The 18179-nt window shown below is 49.0% G+C and overlaps 1 protein-coding gene across 1 annotated transcript in view; it reads left to right on the top strand.

Annotated features, from left to right (window-relative positions):
- The first annotated feature begins 1624 nt into the window (after positions 1-1624).
- Positions 1625-18179, top strand: part of VSIG10 (V-set and immunoglobulin domain containing 10) — a 37815-nt gene continuing 21260 nt past the window's right edge. Inside the window, exons 1-2 of the mRNA XM_059408532.1 lie at positions 1625-2379; positions 9567-9848. Of these exons, the coding sequence (XP_059264515.1) occupies positions 2301-2379; positions 9567-9848 (361 nt within the window). The 5' untranslated portion in view covers positions 1625-2300. The remainder of the gene's footprint in view (positions 2380-9566; positions 9849-18179) is intronic.

The following is an 18179-nucleotide window of genomic DNA, read 5'->3' as shown; positions in this document are numbered from 1 at the left end:
CCCCAGGGTGAACCCCCACTGGTCATTGGTCTAGACAGTGTGCTTTCTACTATCCAGAGCAGCCTGAGCCGATACGGGACATCAGAGTGGGGCATTTCCTGACGGCTCCTGTCTCACCGTTGGCCACAGCCCATACCCAGACCAGAAAGAGTGGGTGTTTCCTGGGCCACACAGCCGTCCTAGGAGCCCTGCTCAGGGGCATGCCCATGTCCGCCGGCCCAGTGACCAACCCCCCCCAGGCATCCAGACCACGGTAGCCTTTTTATAAGTAACAAAATTATTCTGTTTGGCAGGACTTGGTGTGGGACAGAGATGGACCCCAGTCCTGGCTTTGCCACCAGCCAGCTCAGTGACTCAGAGTTTACCTTCCTGGAGCTCATTTATTTGGTGGGATTGCATGATTTCTTGGGTACAAGGGTTGTAGGGAGGGCCCAATGAGATTAAGTTTCTAAAAGGCCCCAGCCATGCAAACTAGTCAGCATTGTAAACCATCCCTGAGGAAGTTGGAGAACTGGGCATAAGCACCTTGCATTCAACTCCGCAAATAAATCAGCATGGGCTGTCCTGTGCAATTCCCCACCTGAGGTACCACCAGGATCACAGAAAATTCCAGATCCTCAGCAGGAAACTTGCCAGCTATTGATTCGACTTCTATCTTGTTTGCTTCAGGTGGGGAACGTGAGGTAAGAAGTTAGGAGTTAGCCAGAAAAGCTTGGGGAGCTACAATATCAAAACCAATGAACTCTCATTTGTTTATTTAACAAATACATAGTAGGTGGTTGCATGGTGCCAGGCACGGAGGAAACAGGAAGAGGTCATCTAGGAGAGAATTTACCTTCCCACGAGGTAAAAGATGAAACGTGAAACTGAAGGGAAAGGAGAGCTGGCTGAAGAGTTAAATCACTTTGCAAAAGAGGGAAAAGGGAAGAACCATTTTATGCAATTTTATGGCTCAGTTCATCAGGCAAGACACACTGTTTTTATTCGTTTCAAGAGGATTTCATCATGGAAGAAGTATTTCAATAAGGGGCCTTTGGGGCAACAGAACAGATGATGTTTCTTTTTTTTTCTTCAGTGATGTTTCTTAATAGCAATTTTTGGGCTTTTGCCCCAGTATTTTATGATGAACATTTTCAAACATGCAGAAAAGTTGTAAGAAGGCAAACACCGCTGTACCCCCTCCTAGAGTCTGCAAGTAATATTTTACTATACTAATTGCTTTTTTTTTTTTTTTTTAAGGAAATTCCGCCTAGGGCAGTTTCAAGTATCCGCTTTTCCTGAGGATATGGTAACCTTGTTTGTCCTAGGACAGGATGCGAGGATGTGGCAGGGCAGAGGAATCTCGGCTCTCTGGGAATCAGACTGAATGAGGTTGCGGTTGGGGGGCGCAGGAGACAGAAAGCTCTGAGAACGAGTTCTGCTGACCCCTGGGTTCTCGATCTTGCTGTGTGGTCTCAGCTAGTTCACAGGAGAACAGGAGTCTCGTGGCGCTTTTGGCTGGAGGTCTAAGGGATCATCTTTCTCCTGCTCTAGACTTGTCTTCTTCGTTGGGCAAAGGGTAGAAGACAGCCATGGCGGCCCTGGCAGCCGCCCTGAGCACGGGACAGCACACGAGAACCCCAGAAGAGCTAAGCTGGGACGCCGAGGGGACCCTGAATTCTGCAGCTTGGCAGCCCGCCCCTCCGGCTGGCCACGCTCCTCCGGGTGCTGCAGCCGGAGCGCCCGGGAGGGGGAAGCAGCCGGCGAGCCGGAGCGGGGGAGCCGTCCTGCGGCAGCTGCAGAGCTCTGCCGGGCCCCAGCTGTCCCCGCGACTCCAGGCGGCCGTCCCGGGCGGAGTGGGCTTGGGGAGGGACCGGCCTCCGCGCTCCACCCCCGGCCGGGCCGGAGTCGGCTCGGCGCGCCCGGGCGCGCGCCCTTTGCATAAAGCCCTCCTCCCCGGCCAAGGTAGAGGAAGTTGGGCTCCCGCCTGGATGGGAGGCGGGAGGGAGTCCCGCTCCTGTTGTTTTCCGCGAGCGGGAGTGGGTGGCGGGCGCAGAGGGCGGGGTGCGCCCTCCCACCCCGGGCCGGGCGCTCCCCAGACAGAACCGCGCCGGCAGCCCCAGGCTGTTCCCACCGCCGGACGTCGGGCTCAGCGCAAGCATCCTTCCCGGAGATTGCGGAGAGTGGGGCTCCTCTGTCGTTCCGAGGACCTGGGAGGAGCACTCAGTACCCCAGGGGCCGGGGCCCTGGGGGTGGGGACGCGCACCCACCCAGCCGGAGCCCGCGATTCCTGAGGAGTCCCCACCCGCCTCTGGGGCGAGATGGCCGCAGGCGTCCGGGCGTCCCGGCCGCAGGTCCTTGTCTGCCTCGGGGTGCTGCTGGCCCGCTGGGTCGCCGCAGGTAAGGGGCCGCGATCCGGAGGGAAAAGTTGAGTTTTGCCAGGCAAAGAGGAGAGCCAGGGACCCAATTCCCTCCGACTCCGCGGGAGCCGGTTGTGGCCGCGGCCCCGCAGCCGCCCCGGGAGGGTCTTGAGTTTCCTGCTCGCTGCTCGGCTCCTTTTGCAGGAAGGAATTTTCCCGGGCGCCTGATGGAGGGCAAGATAGCCCCAGTCTCTTGGAGTGGGCAGGCGGCGAGGCTGCAGAGGGCCTGCGGAGATGGAAATTTTGAAGATGGGAAAATTGGAGAGGCACGTGTAGGGGGGGAAGTGGCATTTTGTGGTGGGCTGCTTTTTTTTTTTTTTTTTTTTTTTTGTGGACTGGTTTTTTGTTTGTTTGTTTGTTTGTTTGTTTGTTTTTAAATAACGTCGGATGTAAATTTGCTTTCTGGTTTTACCTGCTGCGCTGGGGCTCAAACTCCAGGCTGCTTTATTCTCTGCTTCCTCTGCCCAAGGTTGAATTCGCCTTACACTTGTAACCTGTGGACTTCCCTACACACCCTTGCAAGCCAACCGTGCGGATTAGCACATTCAAAAACCATGCCTTCCGTCCTTCGCCGTAAAGAAACACAAACCAAACCTTTTTATTTTGAAGTAATTTCAGACTTTGAGAAAACTCGCCTTTCCACTTGACATGACCTCTTCCACTTGACATGATTGGCGGAAGGCCTCAAATGCTTCATCGGTGCTCTCCCTTGTAACACTAAGTTTACAGGTTGTTTACAAAAATATATAGGATACAGAAATATTGAAAAAGCATTTCTGAATTTAATGCACCAGCGAATGTGTGTATTTTGTGTGCGGGGCAGGGTGACAAGTAGTGAGAGCAAGGACTCAGGTCGAGGGAAAGGAGATGGGGCCGGGAGGTGGTGTACCTTGCCGGAATACTTGGGGTGTTCTTTTCTTTTTCTTTCTTTTTTTTTTTTTTAAATAAGATTTTATTTATTTATTTGAGAGAGAGAGAGATCACAAGCAGGCAGAGAGGCAGGCAGAGAGAGAGGAGGAAGCAGGCTCCCGCTGAGCAGAGAGCCCAATGCGGGACTTGATCCCAGGACCCTGAGATCATGACCTGAGCCGAAGGCAGAGGCTTACCCCACTGAGCCACCCAGGCGCCCTGGGGTGTTATTTTCTGTGTAGCCCATGCCGGCACACTGCTGATTGATTCCTGTAACAGGAATTGCCCCCCCGCCCCCAGCTTCCTAGCAGCAAGTGCCAAAAGTTCCTAACCATTAGGCTGTCCTAAGATTTTGTTTTGTTTTCGGCAATCATTTAAAAACAGTAAAATTTCCCATAATCTAGGTTTCCAGTTTATCTGGAAAAAATGTGATGATCGGGCAGCCCCGGCTTTCCCACCTGGAACTGAGCAGTGGTTACACCTTCTCTCTAGGGCTTGTGACCCCAGATTTGCTCCACCTCTCCTGTTGTAGTACTTAGTCCTGACCCTCTTCTATGGACCTTACCTGCGGGCCCCTGCTGGTGTTTCACTTAGTGGTCACTGTGCTACGGGGAGGAAAGGACAGTCTCTAGTTGGCTCTCCCCGGAAGTTCCCTTCTCACCGGCTGTCTACTGTGTTTACTGTGCCGTGATCATCAGGGGCCTTGGGACATCAGAACCCTGGGCGACAATCATCATTCTGGAATGAACCAGCTTTTAGCCTGGCTGCAGCTCACCGCACAGCGACGCTTCCTTCACTGCCATGCCCGGTCATTTTGCTATCAGGCCAAGTTCACCTTCATGGATAGTGCCAGGGGGCTTCCCTAGCTTGTATTTTTGCTGTTTGTTTTCCAAATTGGGAGTTATCTCAGGGGAAAAAATTGTTACTTCACTCCCAACAATGTTCACGCCTGCCCTGTCCCCTCAGCTTGTAAATCTCGGGTCATTCTTGGGGAAAAGTTGGTAGAAAAAAAAAATAAGTGTTGGGGTACAATCCCAGGTCTGTGAGCTATAGTAGGAGGGTAGCATTGGGAAATGGTTGCTTATATCGCTCCCTCCTTAGGTCCATATTCTGAATTTAAGGTGGGGGAAGGGAGGCCTTTGGGTAGGGAAGCCTGTGGATACCACGGGGACAGCTTCTGGTAACGCAAACTATTAGGATGTCTTATTGTCTCATCTGTCTAATCGGGAGACCAGGATAAATCCCTGTGACTCAAAGGACTGAAGACCTCCGTGACAGTCCCAGCTCTCCTAGTGACTTTTGTGGGCCTTTAGGGGAAATCACTTAAGCTTTCTGGACCTCAGTTTTCTCATCTGTGAAATGAGGGAGTATGGAAAGATCAAGCATGGAACCATTGCTCCCTCGAGGACTGCCCCTTGGTGTCCCTGTTAGACAGAAGTCCCTAACAGATGACCAAATTCTTTTCCACTCAGCTGGGGCTCAGCCTGCCTCATCTTGAACTCAGCCCTCAGGACTTGCCACATCTCAGGACAAAATGACCTTCAAGGTCACCTTCAGCTTCAGCAGTTAAAAAGGCGCCTGGGTGGCTCAGTGGGTTAAGCCTCTGCTTTCGGCTCAGGTCATGATCCCAGGGTCCTGGGATCGAGCCCCACATCAGGCTCTCTGCTCAGTGGGGAGCCTGCTTCCTCCTCTCTCTCTCTGCCTGCCTCTCTGCCTACTTCTGATCTGTCTGTCAAATAAATAAATTAAAAAAAAAAAAAAGAATGGAGTAAGCAAAGCAAAGTGAAATGCCTTGAAATGGCTTCTTTTATGATTGCGTCTTTCTGCTCCTTGGAGAAGACAATGTTAGCTCAAGTTCCAGAACGAGACTTTTGCCAAGGCTTTTCCAGGTTCTTTCTTTATTCATCTGCCAGGGAGCTGGGAAGGGGCAGGTCCGTAATTCTATAGTTCATCTTCTCTCCTCCATGCGCATTGCCTCTGAGAACTTGGGTTCTCAGGCCTAATGGTTTAAAAAGAATTCTCACCTGCTTTTCAAAGTCATTGTTCAGAAGCCTTTCCTGCTGTTTTGGAATCTCTAGCATTACAAGACATTGTCTGCCTTCCAGTGAGTGACTTAGAGTTTTTTGGTTTTGGGGTGGTTTTTTTGGTTTTTTGGTTTCTTTTTTTTGTTTGTTTCTCATGTTTGGCAGTTGGGAGTGGTGTGGCACCCAAGATGAGGCGAGAGTTGGAACGTCCTGTTGCCCCAGGCTCCAGGGTTAGAAGGAGCCCCTTCTAAGTAGACAAAAGACCAAAAGCATATCACTGTTATTGTTTATAATAGGGAAGGCTTTTCAGAGGCAGGTGGCAGTTTATTTATTTTCTTAACTGCTTTATTAAGATATCATTTACTCACCCTTTTAAAGTATACAATTCAGTGGTTTTTAGTAGGTTCACAAGATTGTGCAACTGTCACCACTAATTGAGTCCAGAATGTTTTCATCACTCCAGAAAGAAAGAAAGTAGTATCGCAGTATTCTTCACTATTACCAGTCACTCCTCACTACTTCCTCCCCCCCAACCCCCGACAACCCACTTGCCCCAACCCTACACAACTGCTAATCTACTTTTGATCTCCATAGATTTGCCTATTTTGGACATTTCATATAAATGGGATCACAGGGTATGGAGTCTTTTAGAACTGCCTTCTTTCACTTACTGTAATGTTGGCAGGATTCATCCATGCTGTGGTTTGCACTCCATTCCTTTTTATGGCTGAATAATACTCCCCTGGATGGATATACCACATTTTATTTGTCCATTCATCAGCCATCAGCTGGTGGGCATGTGGGTTGTTTCCATCATTTTTTTTTTTTTTAATTTATTTAACAGAGATCACAAGTAGGCAGAGAGGCAGGCAGAGAGAGTGGGACTCGATTCCAGGACCCTGGGATCATGACCTGAGCCGAAGGCAGAGGCTTTAACCGACTGAGCCACCCAGGCGCCCTGGGCTGTTTCCATCTTTTGGTAGTGATGAATAACACTGCTGTGAATGCACATGTAAAGTCTGTGAAGACGTAGGTTTTCATTTCTCCTGGATCTACACCTTGGGGTGGAATTGCTGAGTCACGTTGTGACTTTAACCTTGTGAGGAAATGCCACGCCGTTTTCCAAAGGAGCGGCCCCATTAAAAAATCCTACCAACGACGCGTAAGGATTCCAGTTTCTTTGCATTTTTGCCAGTATTTGTTCATTTGCTGTGGTCTTTGATTTTAGCCATTCCAGTGAGTATGAAGTGGTACGTGTCTTATTGTGGTTTTCTTTTCATTGCCTTAGTGACTAACAGTGAGCGTCTTCTCACGTGCTTATTGGCCTTCCGTATATCTTTTTGGAGAAATATCCATTCAGATCTTTTGCCCATTATAAAATTTTTATTATTTTTTATTTTTAATTTTTTAAAAAATTTTGTGTATTTATCTGACACAGGGAGAGAAAGATCACAAGTAGGCAGAGAGGCAGGCAGAGAGAGCAGGGGAAGCAGGCTCCCCAGTGAGCAGAGAGCCTGATTCGGAGCTCGATCCCAGGACCCTGAGATCATGACCTGAGCTGAAGGCAGAGGCTTAACCCACTGAGCCACCCAGGCGCCCCCTTTGCCCATTTTAAAAATGGTATTATTTATCTTTTTATTTTTGAGTGGTGAGAGTTCTTCATATGTTCTGGATACAAACCCGTCATCAGGTGGTTTGCAAACATTTTTATCACAGTCTGTAGTCTGTCTTCTCACTCTGTGGATGGTGTCCTTGGATGCACAAAAATTTTTATTTTGACAAAATCCAATTTAGTCATTTTTCTTTCGTTACTTGTGATTTTAGTGTCCTGAGAAACCATTGCTTAACCCAAAGTGACAAAGATTTATTCTTTTTTCTTTTCTAAGCATTTTATAGTTTTAGCTCTTATATTTAGAGCTATGGTCCATTTTGAGTTAATTTTTTTTCTTAAGATTTTATTTATTTATTTGACAGATAGAGATCACAAGTAGGCAGAGAGGCAGGCAGAGAGAGAGAGAGAGAGGAGGAAGCAGGCTCCATGTTGAGCAGAGAGCCCGATGCGGGGCTTGATCCCAGGACCCCGAGATCATGACCTGAGCCAAAGGCAGAGGTTTTAACCCACTGAGTCACCTAGGCACCCCAATTTTGAGTTAATTTTTATATATGTTGTGAGGTAAGGGGTCTAACCTCATTCTTTTGTACGCGGATGCCCAGTTGTCCCTGTGCGGTTGTCAAAGGCAATTTATTTTTTAATGAAATACCACCTTTCACAAACCCCAGTGTATTCACATACTTTGAAAACTTCTGATGTGGTGGACAGAGAACATTTTAGAGGACAGCAAGAAGTCTAGCTTCTGGTCCCACCCTGCTACCTTCTCACAGTAGAACTTGGATCTAACCCACTTTCCTTCTTGGCATCACACCTTTCCCATCTACTGAGTGCAACAACATGAGTAGAAGACTCCTAACAGGTTCTGCCCATTAGTTCTGTGCCTGCAGCCTCTTTGTATTTGGACTTTGATTGTGGAGGGGGGCTGTTATGTCTTGACACTTCTCAGCAAATGGGCTGAGAAGCAAATTTGCTTCTTGTTACCTGGTGACAGTCTGTGCCAGATCCGTTGCCCTTCACACCTGTCAGTCATGAGTAAGCATTAGAATCACCTGGAGATCTGCCTTCGACGCAGGTCATGATCCCAGGGTCTGAGGATCGAGCCCCACATCAGGCTCTCTGCTTAGCGGGGAGCCTGCTTCCCCCTCCCTCTGCCTGCCTCTCTGCCTACTTGCGATCTCTCAAAATAAATAAATAAATAAATAAATAATCTTTAAAAAAAAGAATCACCCGGAGGGCTTGTTAAAATGCAGTGCTACCTTCCACCTCCATCCCTAGATAGGGGATTTATCTGATTTACATATTCTGGGGTGGGACCTGATAATTGGCAGTTCTAACATGACACTGCTGCTGCTGATCTGGGCTTTCGAACACGCTGTTCCCTCTTCCTGGGAGCCCCAATTTCCGTGTACCTGGCTAATTCCTACCTGTCCATGAGATCTCAGTGTGGCCTCCTGGAGGAGGCCTTCTATGGCAGTCACCCCAGCTGGGCTTAGGAGCCCCTTCTCTGAGGCCATGTCATGGTATTGATCACCCTGGATGATAATTGCCGGTTTATTGTCTGTTTCCCCCACTAGACTGTGAGATTCTGGAGGTCTGTCTCTGTGTTGCCCATCACTGGCTCCCCAGTGCCTAACACAGGGCATGGCCAAAGTTGGAGCAGCAAGAGAGCTTTGACTACCAGGATCGTTTGCACCAGCAATGGCAAGAGCCAGCAGTAGGAAGGTGGGATCAAAGCCCAGGCCCTCTTACTTCCATCCCTTCTGGATTTCCAGGCAAATAAAACCATTTGGGTTCTGTATGGGTTATTTATTGCCTGCCACATTAGTACTGCATAGCAATCACAAAATGACCGAAAGTGCTCAATATAGCTCAAGGGCTGGGGTTAGTCGGCTCTGCTGATCTTGCCTGGGCTCACTCACGTGTCTGGGCATCCACTGGGTGGCTGGGGGCTGACCTGGACGGGCCTCAGCTCAGATGATTGAGACACCTGGGGTCTTTATATGTAGCTCTCATCCTCTTCCTGGGTCCTATCACGGGCATGTCCGGCTCCAGGTGATGGCAGGAGGCGTGAGCAAGACCAGTTAAACCAAGTGCTTAAGCCTCTGTGAACTTCGCGTCTGCTAACCCCTCATTGGCCAGAGCAAGCCACGTGATCCAGCAGGGCTTGGGGTGGGAGCGCAGCCAGTCCTGCGGTGCAGGGCACGGGTGGTGCGGGGAGGGGGAGATCTGGGGCTATCTCTGTGGTTGCCGTTCAGGGCAGGTTCATCATCAGCCCTGGCAGTAATCTCCACAGAGTGCTTAAAAACACACCCCTGGGGGCGCCTGGGTGGCTCAGCGGGTTAAAACCTCTGCCTTCGGCTCAGGTCATGATCCCGGGGTCTTGGGATCCAGCGGGCGCATCAGGCTCTCTGCTCGGTGGGGAGTCTGCTTCCCCTCCCGCCTCTGCCTGCTTGTGATATCCGTCTGTCAAACAAAAGGGAAAAAAAAAATCTTAAAAAAAACAACAGCACACACACACCTTATTTTTTTTTTTTTTTTTAATCCTAATGCAGAGGGATGGTGCACAGGGGAGGGTGTTCAGAGATGAAGAGATGTAGTAACAGCCTGACCTTCCTCGTGCAGGGTTGGAGGCTCTGGTCATTGGAGAGGTTCACGAGAACATTACTCTGCACTGTGGCAACGTCTCGGGACCAAGGGGCCCGGTAACCTGGTACCGGAATGACTCGGAGCCTGTCTTCCTCCTGTCCTCCAATTCCAGCTTCCCGCCGGCTGAGCCACGCTTCTCTCTGGCAGATGCCAGTTCGCTGCACATCAAGGCGCTGAGGCTGCAGGATGAGGGCAACTACACCTGCTGGGAGGTCCTGAACGAGACTCGGTGGTTCCGAGTGTGGCTGCAGGTGGCAGGTAAGTGTGGTGGCAGGGGTCTGGGGCCGGTTGGCCAGGCGCACAGAGCCTTGGGCGGGAGGAAGGCTTTGGAGGCATGCCCGGGTTTCGTCCTGGGCTCTGCTACCTTCAAGCCCAGTCACCTCTCATACCTGGATGTTCTCATCTGTGAAATGGGGGTGAAAAGAATTCTCCTGTCCTAGGATTGCTGTGAAGACTGGATTCTGGTTTATGTCAATAAACTGCTGTTGATGGCTCCTGGCACATTAGTTAGCGATTACTTTCAGCTGGTTAGTGCCGTCCTTGCTGTGAATACGATTTTATTATGCACCGCAGTCAGAGCATATAACATGATGGAGTCAGACCGCCCAAGTTCCAGTCCTGGGGTTGTGTCACCTTGAGTTAGGATCTCAGAGCATTACTTGTCCTTATTTGTTAATTGAGGATGATACATCATGGACCTTGGTAGGTCTAGTGCTCCAATGCTACGGTGCTTACTATAGGGCTTTGGTGTGAGCTACTATTGTATAACATGCTGCACTTCCCTCAAACAGTATATTCTCTGTGGATATACGTGCATGAATTTAGAATAGGGGTTGGCAAACTCGAGCCATATCTGTGGGTCTTATCTGACCTGCGGGCTACGAATATTTTTTACATTTTGAAAGGCTTGGAAAAAACCCCAAAGACGAATGATAATTATGACATGTAAAAATGATATGAAGTTCCAGTGCCCATAAAGAAGGCTTTGTTGGGACACAGCCACGCTCTGAGTGCCTTTGGTGCTGTCCTGGCAGAGTTGAGTGGCAGTGATGCGGGGTGGGTGACCTGCAAAGCCTAAAATATTTACTCGATGGCCCTTTGCAAAGAAAGTGGTGCTGCATACTGGTTTAGACGGATAGTCCCATGTTCTAGATCCAGAATGTGTCATTTAGTAGAAATAGACGCGTGATGCCTACTGCTCCCTAGTTATCATCTGTAAGATTATTTATTTATTTATTTATTTATTATAAAGTATATATCTATTGAAAGCCTGGTGCCGGGCACTGGTCAAGGCACTGGGCCACAGGAGTGAACAGGACAGACAGGGCCCCTACATGCATGGAGCTCACATCCTAGTGAGGGAAGATGGACCCGTAAGCAAGTACATGAATGTGTCAGGCAGTACCAGAGTGATGAGGGCAGAGAGTCAAGGTGGGGTGATTCTCTGAAACCCTTTATTTTTTAAAATATTTTTTTAAGATTTTTTTTTTTTTAATTTGACAGAGATCACAAGTAGGCAGAGAGGCAGGCAGAGAGAAAGAGAGAGGAGGAAGCAGGCTCCCTGCCGAGCAGAGAGTCCGATTCGGGACTCGATCCCAGGACCCTAAGATCATGACCCGAGCCAAAGACAGAGGCTTAACCTACTGAGCCACTCAGGCGCCCTCTCTGAGAGCTCTTTAAATGAGGGGGATCAGAGAGAACCTTTTGGAGGAAGTGACATTTCAGCTGAACAATGAGTAGGAGCCCGTTGTGCAGAGATAAGAGTAACTATAGGAAGAACTATTTCCTGGGCCAGATGAGTTGAGTGTGATGCGTTTACAGATGGGGAGAAGACTAGTGTGGTGGGAGCCCGGTGTGTGAGAGGTATGGGTTGAATTATATCCCTCCAAAATACTGAAATTCCAACTCTTGGTATCTGTGAATGGGACCTTACTGAGAAATAGGGTCTTTGCTGATGGAATCAAGTTTAGATGAAGTCATTCGGTGGGCCCTCATCCAAACTGATGGGCATCCTTCTTTTTTTTTTTTTTCTTTTTAAAGATTTTATTTATTTATTTGACAGAGATCACAAGTAGGCAGAGAGGCAGGCGGGGTGGGGGGCAGCAGGCTCCCTGCTGAGCAGAGAGCCCGATGCGGGGCTCAATCCCGGGACCCTGGGATCATGACCTGAGCCACCCAGGTGCCCCTGATTGGCATCTTTCTAAGGAGAGGAAAAGGCACGTGACACCCAGGAAATTATGCCGGAACAACAGAGGCAGAAAGTGGAGAGATGCTGTTGGAAGCCTAGAAATGCCAGGGACTGATGACCGCCACCGGAAGCCAGGGAAAGAGCGAGGAAGGATTCTCCCCTGCCCTCCTGACACGTGAATTTCAGACTTCTGGCCTCCAAAACTGTGAGAGAACCCATGTCTGTTGTTTAAGCCACCTCATTTGTGGGACTTTGTAAAGGCAGCCTCAAGAAACTCATACACCTAGCAAGGAGTTGAGATTTTTATTGTTGCTGTGGTGGGTGCCGGAGGAAAACTCCTGGAGCCTGAAGCTTGGATGTGGCATTATTTCAGTTACACATGCAGGCTGTATGTGTGTGATCTCAGGAAGGACTGATAAAAATAGGGAAGCCGACTGGAGGCATTAGAGGTTGGTGGCCAGAACCAGGGTGGTGGCAGTGGCCTTGGTGAAATGCACAGCCTCAGAAATGATGTTGGAGGTAGACCAATAAGACATGCTGGTGGATTGGAAGTGGAGGATGAAGAAAAGCAAGGCTTCAAGGACGTGTCTGGGTTTCTGGATGGTCTCTAAAGTTTCTGCCCACTCTGGAATTTGGGACTGCAGTGGTTTTGCGTTTGGAGATGCCACAGTTGAACGGCTGAATTGCCAAGAATGAATGTGCGTGTATTAAAAATGTCACCCATCTTGGCCCAGCTCTGTTCAGTTCCTACTTGTGAGCCCAGGGGCCACTCATTCCTGCTGCCAGTCATTAATAATTCCTCATGGCAGTCTCCGCAATAAAGGCCTTCTCTCTTGACCACAGAGTAAGACAGCATTAACAACTTGTGGCTTTTTTTTAAATCATCACTCTCTCCAGTTTATGGTGACTTTATCTGACATTGATTAATCATTGGCTAAGTTTATGGGAGGGTGGATTAGTTTCATTATTGCCTTATAGGGACATAAATGTAAGGCCTTTTTATAATGCACATGAACTTAAAATCTTAAAAGAATCACTAAACTCAAATGGCTCTTGGGGCTCCCTGAGTTACTGTGATGTGATTTGTATTACGGAATGTTTTCATTTGGACACATACGGTGTCCCCGACTGGTGTGGGCTTGTTTGTGAAAACTGGATGCAGACCTAGTTTGGGGTGCCATAACCACAGTAACGTAGGCTGGGTGGTTTCAACAACAAACACTTCTGGCAGTTCTGGAAGCTGGGAAGTCCGAGATCAAGGTGCCGGGAGATGTAGTGTCTGGCGAGGCTCACTTCCTGGTTTGTAGATAGGTTTTCTCATTGTGTCCTCAGTTGATGGAAGGTAGAGAGAGAGAAAGGAAGGAGGGGTCTTTTCTTAGAAGGGCTCCAGTCCCATTCATGAGGACTTAACTCTCATGACCTCCTCATCACCTCCTCCCAAAGGCCCCAACTCCAAATACCATCATATTGGGAATTAGGTTTCAACATGAATTTTGGAGGGGATACAAGCATTCAGTCCATAACACAGATGTCCTGTGATTTCCCACATACCAGAGCCCTCCAGAATCTCAGGTCTCAATCCCATTCTAGGACAAACCCTGGCAAACACAGACCTTTCCAGGCCTCAGGGAGCCCCTTGCGGCTCCTCCTTTGACAGTGGCTGAAGGGGAGGCCTTGACATCTTAGATGGGACTCGGCCCTTATTTTGCATGGAAGATTTTGGAATATGGATTAAGCCTAATCCATTTCTGGGAGGGGAGGGCCATCGTACTGCTGCGTAGCTGCGAGCATACACTGAGGTCCAGCTGCCTGCATTCAAATCCAAGTGCTGGGGGCTGTTGTCCTGGTGACGTTGAGAAAGTCCCTTGAACTCCTCTCACTTGTATGCACTTGGTTCATGTTACCTTGGCCACCTTGTTAAACAGGTGATGGGTTTCCTCTGGGAAAAATGCATCTCAGGTTCCCAGCAATCCATTAACACCCAACCCTTTGGAATGGGACCTTCTGTGGGTCAGGGATTCTGCGGGTCCTGATCTTGCTTTTCCCGTCTTTTCACTGACGTGGTTGATAACTGAGTCTCTGAAGGAGAAAAGTTTGGAAACATTTGAACATGGCCTTGGAAGGGAGGGAAAGGAAATTCTGAGATGTGACGAGTTGTTATCTGTAAGTGACTTTGAGTGTGTGGCCAGAGGTGCCAGAGAGACACAAAGCTGGCTGTATATGGGCCAGTAGCTTCTCCCTCCCTACTGCTGAGATCACTGGCTATTGATCGGGGGACATTTGGTGTCTCTGCCTTCCAGGGAATCAGGTTTTCTGTGCACTGGGATGATTTAATATGCCTGGGATGGGCACTGCGATGTGATTTTGTTACTTGTCTCAGGACATGAGACTGTACTATATTACTTGCTAATTTAATGTTGCAGTTGAAGAATCTTGTCTGCCGGATTGAGACCCCTGCTCCTGAGAAGACAGGAATCCTTTAGTCTAGGGCAGTTCGGGGCTGCCAACTTTATTTCATGGACTTACGCACCCTCTTCTGCCTCCAAATTGGGATGGGCAGGAGGTTAGAACTGCTGTGTTTACCTGCAGGAAGTCTGGAGGGATGGGCAAGGTAGCACAGACCTGAACACGTGCCACTAGACTTTGTTCTTCTTTAAAGATATCAGCTCTCATGCACTGGTGAGCGGAGTGATCAGATGATCCCATGGCAGCCTGCAGTCAGACTTCATGGTACATGGTGCCAGGCTCTCGCCGTGTCAGTTTTTCTCAGGCCACTCAAGTGTTGAGGGGGCATTTGAGCTGGATGGCACGTGGACTGTGAGGAAGCTGGTTGGTATCGACCTCCAAGAATCTCTTTGGAGTCAGCCTGGGAGTGCTCCCATCTAGCGAGCGATGTGGCCGTCACATCAGGAGAGGCCAGGAAGGGGCCTCAGGAAAGTCCCGTGTTCCGTGACTAATTGGGTTCATCTCTTTGCCCTCATCCTATAATGCCGAGGGTGACACTGTGCCCCCTCAGAACATAAGGTCCTCAGGAAAGAGTGTTCGGGCCGCACTGAAGAAAGATTTTTTTTGGTTTCCTTCGGAAAATGGAGGACCCTTGCTTAGAGATTGATTACCTTGAGTCTTGCCAAGCTCATCTGACGCAGAGATGGGTGCTTGTAAGAAGCTGAAGACCTCTGGGGTCCAGCTCTTTGGATAGGAACAGCAGTCACCTGGGAAATCGGGATGCAGTGGGGTTGTTGCATGTGTCTCTACGTTCAGTCTCTAAAAGTGATATCAAAAAAGTCTCTTTGAGGGGTGTCTGGGTGGCTCAGTGGGCTAAAGCCTCTGTCGTCGGCTCAGGTCAGGATCCCAGGGTCCTGGGATCGAGCCCTGCATCAGGCTTTCTGCTCACCAGGGAGCCTGCTTCCCTCCCTCTCTCTGCCTGTCTCTCTGCCTACTTGTGATCTCTGTCTGTCAAATAAATAAATAAAATCTTAAAAAAAACAAAACAAAACAAAACAAAAAAACCTAGGGACGCCTGAGTGGCTCAATTGGTTGAGCAACTGCCTTCGGCTCAGGTCATGATCCCAGCATCCTGGGATCGAGTCCCACATTGGGCTCCTTGCTCAGCAGGGAGCCTGCTTCTCCCTCTGTCTCTGCCTGCCACTCTGTCTGCCTGTGCTCACTCCCTCTCTCTCCCTCTCTCTCTCTGACAAATAAGTAAATTTTAAAATCTTGAAAAAAAAAAAATTAGTGTAAAAAAAAAAAGTCTCTGTGAGTTCCCCCAAGGATCTTATCCCACTCTAGAACTATAGGTATGCCCACTCATTAGCACAGACTACCTGGTACATTTTTAGGTCATTTTCAAATCAAAATGCTAGTCTGAAAGCAGATTCCTGACGACAACTCTTCCTGTTGGTGGGGAACCCAAAACACGGAGATGAGAATCTCCCTCCTGAGTTATAAGTCAACCCTGTGAGACCCTTGACTGGCCAAACGACGTTTATGGAGGGGAAAGAAAGAAGGGAGTTGTTCCCATGTCAGGAATGTCCACAGAGAAGAGAAAGGCAGTGGCACTGGTAGATTGTTCTAGAACAGGAATCCAACTTTTTCTGTAGAGGGCCAGATGGTAAATATTTTAGATGGTATGGCCCGATGGGTAAAGTCGAGGATGTTATATAAAAACTTACATAACAAGAGTGAAAACACACTTCCACATTTTTAAAAAAGATTTTATTTATTTGAGAGAGAGTGTGTGTGAGCAGGAGCAGGGGCAGGGGGGAGCCGAGGCAGAGCGAGCAGCAGACTCCTCGCTGAGCAGGGAGCCGGTGTGGGCGTCCATCCTGGGACCCCGAGATCATGACCTGGGCTGTAGGCAGACAGTGAACCATTTGAGCCACCCCGGTGTCCCTCTGTCTGTTCTTTTCATTTCGTAGGAAAGACGAGGGAATGAGAGCAATGGGCACTTGTCCAAGGTTGTCCCTCAGTTGGATTTACACCCAGGTCTGTGAATTCAGAGCATAAGCTTATAACCACGAGGCTGAGGCATGCATCCAGGACGGAGCTGAGAACTCAAAGTACAGTAACCAAGGCATCAGTTAGATCTCAAACCTTTGTCACCACTCTCTATTTTTATTTATTTCCTCTTTTATTTTTGCCACCTCTCCCGTCTCTCTGCCTCTGAGTGAGTGCCACTGTCACCCTGCCAAAAAAAAAAAAAAAAAAAAGGCACTGGTGGGCTTCTGTTTAAGAATAAATATCACATGGGTGGAGAAAACAGTGGAAGGGAAGGAATTGGGTACCTCCTTCTATGTAGTAAAGTCGGATCAAGGGAGGAACCCCAGGGAATCAGGAAGATGGCGTCAGCTTTAATTAAGAAAGCAGACTTAACCCAAGGGGTTTATGCAAGCTGTAACCTCTGAACACTTAATTCAGGAGGCTGGGAAGGTTCTCTTGTTTGATTTATTTTCCTAATCCTGCCACCTGTTCCTTCTTATCCATTCCCTGTATCCGAAGCTGTTTCTTGCTGAGAATTGTGCTGCTCAAAAAGCCCCTCCCAGCCAGGTTCTGGGGGGGTCCACACTGTCCATGCTGGGCCGCTGCGGCCCTCCAGACCACAGTTCAGAAGACCCAGGCTAATCTAAAGCCCGGGCTTTGACTGTTAGTGCCCAGAGATACCCTCTGCTTCGTTGGATGCCTGCCAACCTGGGCACACCCTATTACCTGTTGGTCTGCATACCTAACCAACTAGCCAGCAATAGTAAATGGTACCTCCCAAACTAATGGCATAATTTTTTCCGCAGACCCTCTAAGGGAGATGACACAATTCCAGCAGGTCCGTGCAAATATTGGGAGCCAGCCCCAACCTGAGCAGCATATGCTCAAGAATGGTGTCCTGGGAAACCCACCATTCCTGTAGTTATACAATGGCTCGAGACATAGGTGAAGTAGGTGTTGTACTTTAAGGGGCTCTGGGAGAGCCTTTTCCGTCCTGGAATAATTTTTCCAACTGGCCTGTTTCTGTTCAAATTCTACAGTCATAGATGTATTCCTTTGGTTAAACATTGCCCTTCCTGGATTCTTCTTTTTTTTTTTTTTTTAAAGATTTTATTTATTTATTTGACAGAGAGAAATCACAAATAGGCAGAGAGGCAGGCAGAGAGAGAGAGAGAGAGAGGAGGAAGCAGGCTCCCTGCTGAGCAGAGAGCCTGATGTGGGACTCGATCCCAGGGCCCTGAGATCATGACCTGAGCCGAAGGCAGCGGCTTAACCACTGAGCCACCCAGGTGCCCCTGGATTCTTCTTTTTAAGAGGGGTAGTCTCAGGGTCCCCGGGTGGCTCAGTCGGGTAAGCCTCTGCCTTTGGCTCAGGTCATGATCCCGAGGTCCTAGGATAGAGCCCCACATCGGACTCCTTGCTTTGCGGGGAGCCTGCTTCTCCCTCTTTCTTGCCTCTCTCCTCTGCTCATTCTCTCTCCCCCTCCCTCTCTCTCTCAAATAAATGAATAAAATCTTAAAAACAAATAAAAGGGGTAGTCTCTGGGAGAGGTAACACACTCGGTGGCTTTAGTCTAAACAGGTTTTAACTACGGACAACTGGGTGACTCAGTCGGTTAAACGTCTGCCTTCAGCTCAGGTCATGATCCCAGGCTCCTTGCTCAGCAGGGAGCCTGCTTCTCTCCCTCTTTCTTGCCTCTCTCCTCTGCTCATTCTCTCTCCCCCTCCCTCTCTCTCTCAAATAAATGAATAAAATCTTAAAAACAAATAAAAGGGGTAGTCTCTGGGAGAGGTAACACACTCGGTGGCTTTAGTCTAAACAGGTTTTAACTACGGACAACTGGGTGACTCAGTCGGTTAAACGTCTGCCTTCAGCTCAGGTCATGATCCCAGGCTCCTTGCTCAGCAGGGAGCCTGCTTCTC

Source organism: Mustela nigripes, chromosome 8 (genome assembly GCF_022355385.1).
Source record: "Mustela nigripes isolate SB6536 chromosome 8, MUSNIG.SB6536, whole genome shotgun sequence".
NCBI lineage: Eukaryota > Metazoa > Chordata > Mammalia > Carnivora > Mustelidae > Mustela > Mustela nigripes.
Note: the sequence above shows the minus strand (reverse complement) of the source record. Positions and strands in the feature narration are given on the sequence as shown.